The sequence below is a fragment of the Physeter macrocephalus genome, chromosome 16 (assembly GCF_002837175.3).
Source record: "Physeter macrocephalus isolate SW-GA chromosome 16, ASM283717v5, whole genome shotgun sequence".
Classification (NCBI taxonomy): Eukaryota; Metazoa; Chordata; class Mammalia; order Artiodactyla; family Physeteridae; genus Physeter; species Physeter macrocephalus.
In genome coordinates this window covers 99,532,321-99,536,596 of record NC_041229.1, presented here as the reverse complement: position 1 = coordinate 99,536,596, position 4,276 = coordinate 99,532,321, and the positions used below count along the sequence as shown (strand labels likewise).

The 4,276-nt window shown below is 39.8% G+C and overlaps 1 protein-coding gene across 1 annotated transcript; it reads left to right on the top strand.

Annotated features, from left to right (window-relative positions):
• Positions 1 to 3,136: 3,136 nt before the first annotated feature.
• LOC102992701 (olfactory receptor 5A2) lies at positions 3,137 to 4,088 on the top strand. Its single transcript, XM_024133434.1, is given in 3 exon segments — positions 3,137 to 3,482; positions 3,485 to 4,048; positions 4,051 to 4,088. Coding segments are annotated over 3 exon segments (948 nt in total).
• The last annotated feature ends 188 nt before the right edge of the window (positions 4,089 to 4,276 follow it).

The window sequence follows — 4,276 nt, the reverse complement described above, 5'->3', positions numbered from 1 at the left end:
GTTTGGGAGGCTCAATCAGTGAATGATTGTGGGGAGATTTAAAATTTTTAGAAAACACAAAGCTAGGATTAGTATTTATTTATTAACAACTTTATGGAGATATCTTTAACACATAGAAATTGCATATATTTAAGGCGCACAACTTGATGTTTTTATATATAGGTAAACATTGTGAAAGGTCACCACAATCATGTTAAATCACTTATCTATCATCTCTACATAGTTACTTGTGTGTGTGTGAAAATTTAATTTAATGTGAGAAGATTTAAGATGTATCCTCTTAGAAAACTTTCAAGTGTACAATAATGTTAACTATTGTCAAGATGCTGCTGTTCATTAGATCTCTAGAACTTATTTATCCTGAATAAGTGAAACTTTGTAGCCTTTGACCAACATCTCCCTATTCCCTCCACCCAACTGGAGCCCGTGGCAACGATGATTCTGCTCTCTACTTTTATGAGTTTGCCTTTTTTATATTCCATATATAACTGAAATCATGCAGAATTTGACCTCTGTGTCTGGCTTATTTCACTTTGCATAAAGCCCTTCATGTTTGCCTACATTGTTGAAAATGATAAGATTTCCTTCTTTTTTAAGGCTGAATAATATTCCATTATCTACCTACCTATCTATCTCTCTATCTATCTATCTATCTGTCATCTATCTATCTTTAATTTTCTTTTTCCGTTCATCTGTCAATGAATGTTTAGGTTGTTTCCATATCTTGACTATTGTGAGTAATGTTGCAATGAACATGGAAGTGCAGATATCTCTTCAAGGTACTGATTTCATTTCCTTTGGATACATACCCAGAAGTGGGATTGCTGGATCATTATAGTAGTTCTATTTTTATTTTTTGAGGAACCTCCATACTGTTTTCCATAGTGACTGAACCAATTTACATTTCCACCAACAGTGCACAAGCATTCCCTTTTCTCTACATCCTCACCAACACTTGTTAATAATAGCCACCTGGAAAGGTGGAAGGTGGTATGTCATTGTGGTTTTGATTTTCATTTCCCTGATGATCAGTGATGTTGAGCATCTATTCATGTAAAAAAGTTTTTAATATGATGAACGATAGAGAAACACAATCCGATGGTTGCAAACATGCATGGGCAATAAAATTCCATAAAATAATAAAATACATCAACTTTAATTTTACCACTGAGTCTTCCCCAGGGCCCTTCTGCTTTTTTACACCCATATATATTTCCTCATTTTGATATTATATCAGTGCCAGCCTATCTTTCTTAATGCAAAATGTGTATGGGCTTACCTCATGTCTTAAAAATGATAATTTGGTCTGGCCTGATGACATCCAAGTTGCCCTTTGCCTCTCCCTAAATATTATCCTTAAATATGTAATGAATCCTTCCCAACTTGTCTTGCTCAGGAAATACTTGTTTCTGCTTTTTCTTTTCTTTTTAATAAATTTATTTATTTATTTATGTTTGGCGGCGTTGGGTCTTCGTTGCTATGCGCGGGCTTTCTCTAGTTGCGGCGAGCGGGGGTTACTCTACATTGTGGTGCGCGGGCTTCTCATTGCAGTGGCTTCTCCTGTTGCGGAGTGCGGGCTCTAGGCGTGCAGGCTTCAGTAGCTGTGGCACGCGGGTTCAGTAGTTGTGGCTCATGGGCTCTAGAGCGCAGGCTCAGTAGTTGTGGCGCACGGGCTTAGTTGCTCCGCGGCATGTGGGATCTTCCCGGACCAGGGCTCGAACCCCTATCCCCTGCATTGGCAGATGGCTTCTTAACCACTGTGCCACGAGGGAAGTCCTCTGCTTTTTCTTGACCATCGTGGCTTTCACCCAATTTCAGTCAACTTTGGTGTTGCTTCCTTCCTCCCCCTAATAACCAAAAGTATGTTCATAGCCCTTGAATCCCATCATGATGCTGACTGGGTTAGTACAAATTTTGATCTTTTTATGCATTTTATGCATGACTTGTATAAAAACTTACATAATTAGAAAAGATTTCTAGTTCTAAGCATGCATGTATATGTATATATACGACACACACACACATACATATATACACGTATTCTTTTCCCCTTTAGTTTTGCGACCTAAAAGAACTGATTGTTTTTATTATGGGTTGAATTTCCTCCCTCAAAATGGAATATGTAAAATATTATAGCCTGCTGTATTTAGCTCCATTTTTGGATTATTATACTAAATATATATAAAATATAAGAAATTCCTAACTTTATTGTTAATTTGGGTTTATATGTTCAAGTCAGGAAGTCTAAAAAGCCATAAGACACCCAAGTCCAAAGGAACCTTGAGACTCATCTGACTCAACCCTCCCATTTTTCAATCGAGAAAATGGGGATACAAAGAGGTGAAGTGACTTTTCCACCGCCTCCGGGTAGTTAGGAATGGAGCTATGGACAAAATTCGGATTACTGACTCCCAGTTGCTCTCTACTCTGTTAGACTGATTCTCTTCTAGTCGATAAGATACATAGCATGCGGAATTTTAAATAGTGCCAAGAGATTATCATAGGCTGACTTGCTCCAAGAAGACTTTGACTAGCAGGTGGCTAAACTTTTTGTTAAGTGTAGGATCTTCTAGGAAATATCCACTCATATAATAACAAAGTCTAACTGATCACAGGATTGCTTCTTTTTTTGGTTACATTTTTATTGGAGTAGAGTTGATTTACAATGTTGTGTTAGGTTCAGGTGTACAGCAAAGTGAATCAGTTACACGTATATCCACTCTTCTTCTTCTTCTTTTTTTTTAGATTCTTTTCCCACATAGGCCATTACAGAGTATTGAGCACAGTTCCCTGTGCTATACAGCAGGTTCTTATTAGTTGTCTATTTTATATATAGTAGTGTGTCTATGTCAATTCCAACCTCCCAATTTATCCCTCCCCGCCTTATCCCCTGGTAACCATAAGTTTGTTTTGTACATCCATGACTCTACTTCTGTTTTGTAAACAAGCTCATTTGTACCCTTCTTTTTAGATTCCACATGTAAGTGATATCATATGGTATTTGTCTTTCTGTGTCTGACTTACTTCACTTAGTATGACAATCTCTATGTCCATCCATGTTGCTGCAAATGGCATCATTTTGTTCTTTTTTATGACTAATATGATTGCTTCTTTCCTTTATGCAGGAAGCAGGTCTATGGCTGCAGGAAGCCGGTCAGTGGCTGTAGGTAGGAACAACAGAATTGTGACAAAATTCCTCCTCCTGGGATTTTCAGATCATCCCCAAATGAAGATTTTCCTTTATGTGTTTTTTCTGGGGATTTACCTCCTGACCCTAGCCTGGAAGCTGAGCCTCATCGGCCTCATCAGGATGGACTCCCACCTGCAAACACCCATGTACTTCTTCCTTACTAACCTGTCCTTCCTAGATATCTACTATGTGTCCTCCACAACTCCCAAGATGCTCTCTGACACCATCACAGAGCAGAAAACCATTTCCTCTGTTGGCTGTGCCATGCAGTACTTTGTCTTCTGTGGGATGGGACTGAGTGCTTTCTTTTGACAGCCATGGCATATGACCGGTATGCTGAAATCTGCAACCCGTTGCTCTACACGGCCCTCGCATCCCATACACTTTGCTTAAAGGTGGTGGCTGGGGCCTATGTGGGTGGATTTCTCAGATCTTTGATTGAAACATACTCTGTCTATCAGCATGATTTCTGCGGGCCAAACACGATCAACCACTTCCTCTGTGACCTTCCTCCCATCCTGGTTCTGTCATGCTCTGATACCTTCACCAGCCAGATGATGAACTTCCTTGTGGGTGCTGTTGTTGGAGTGGTATCTGTCCTTGTGATCCTCATCTCTTATTGTTACACTGTTGCGGCTGTCCTGAATATCAGCTCAGCTGAAGGTAGGACAAAGGCCTTCAGTACGTGTGCCTCTCATCTGACTGCTATGACCCTCTTCTACAGTTCTGGTCTCTTCATGGACATGTGACCTAGTTCCAGCTACTCCCTGGACCAGGACAGGATGGTGTCCATATTCTATGCTCTGGTGATCCTTACGGTTAATCCCTTCATCTACAGTCTTAGGAATAAAACTTTAAAAATGCCATGAGGAAAGCTGTGCTTTCATACAGGCATTGATTTTTCTGACCCTGACATAATGTTTACGATGAAGCTGTGAGCTGGGTCACCTGTTCAGATTCTCATGTAGTTTTGGACTACTTGACCTGCATAATGATTTGGGCTGACCAGGCTTTTTAAAAATCCTTTTCCAGTATTCCCTTAACCAGTTTCCCACTGGTTATTGGAAAAGAGTTTGACCATTTTTC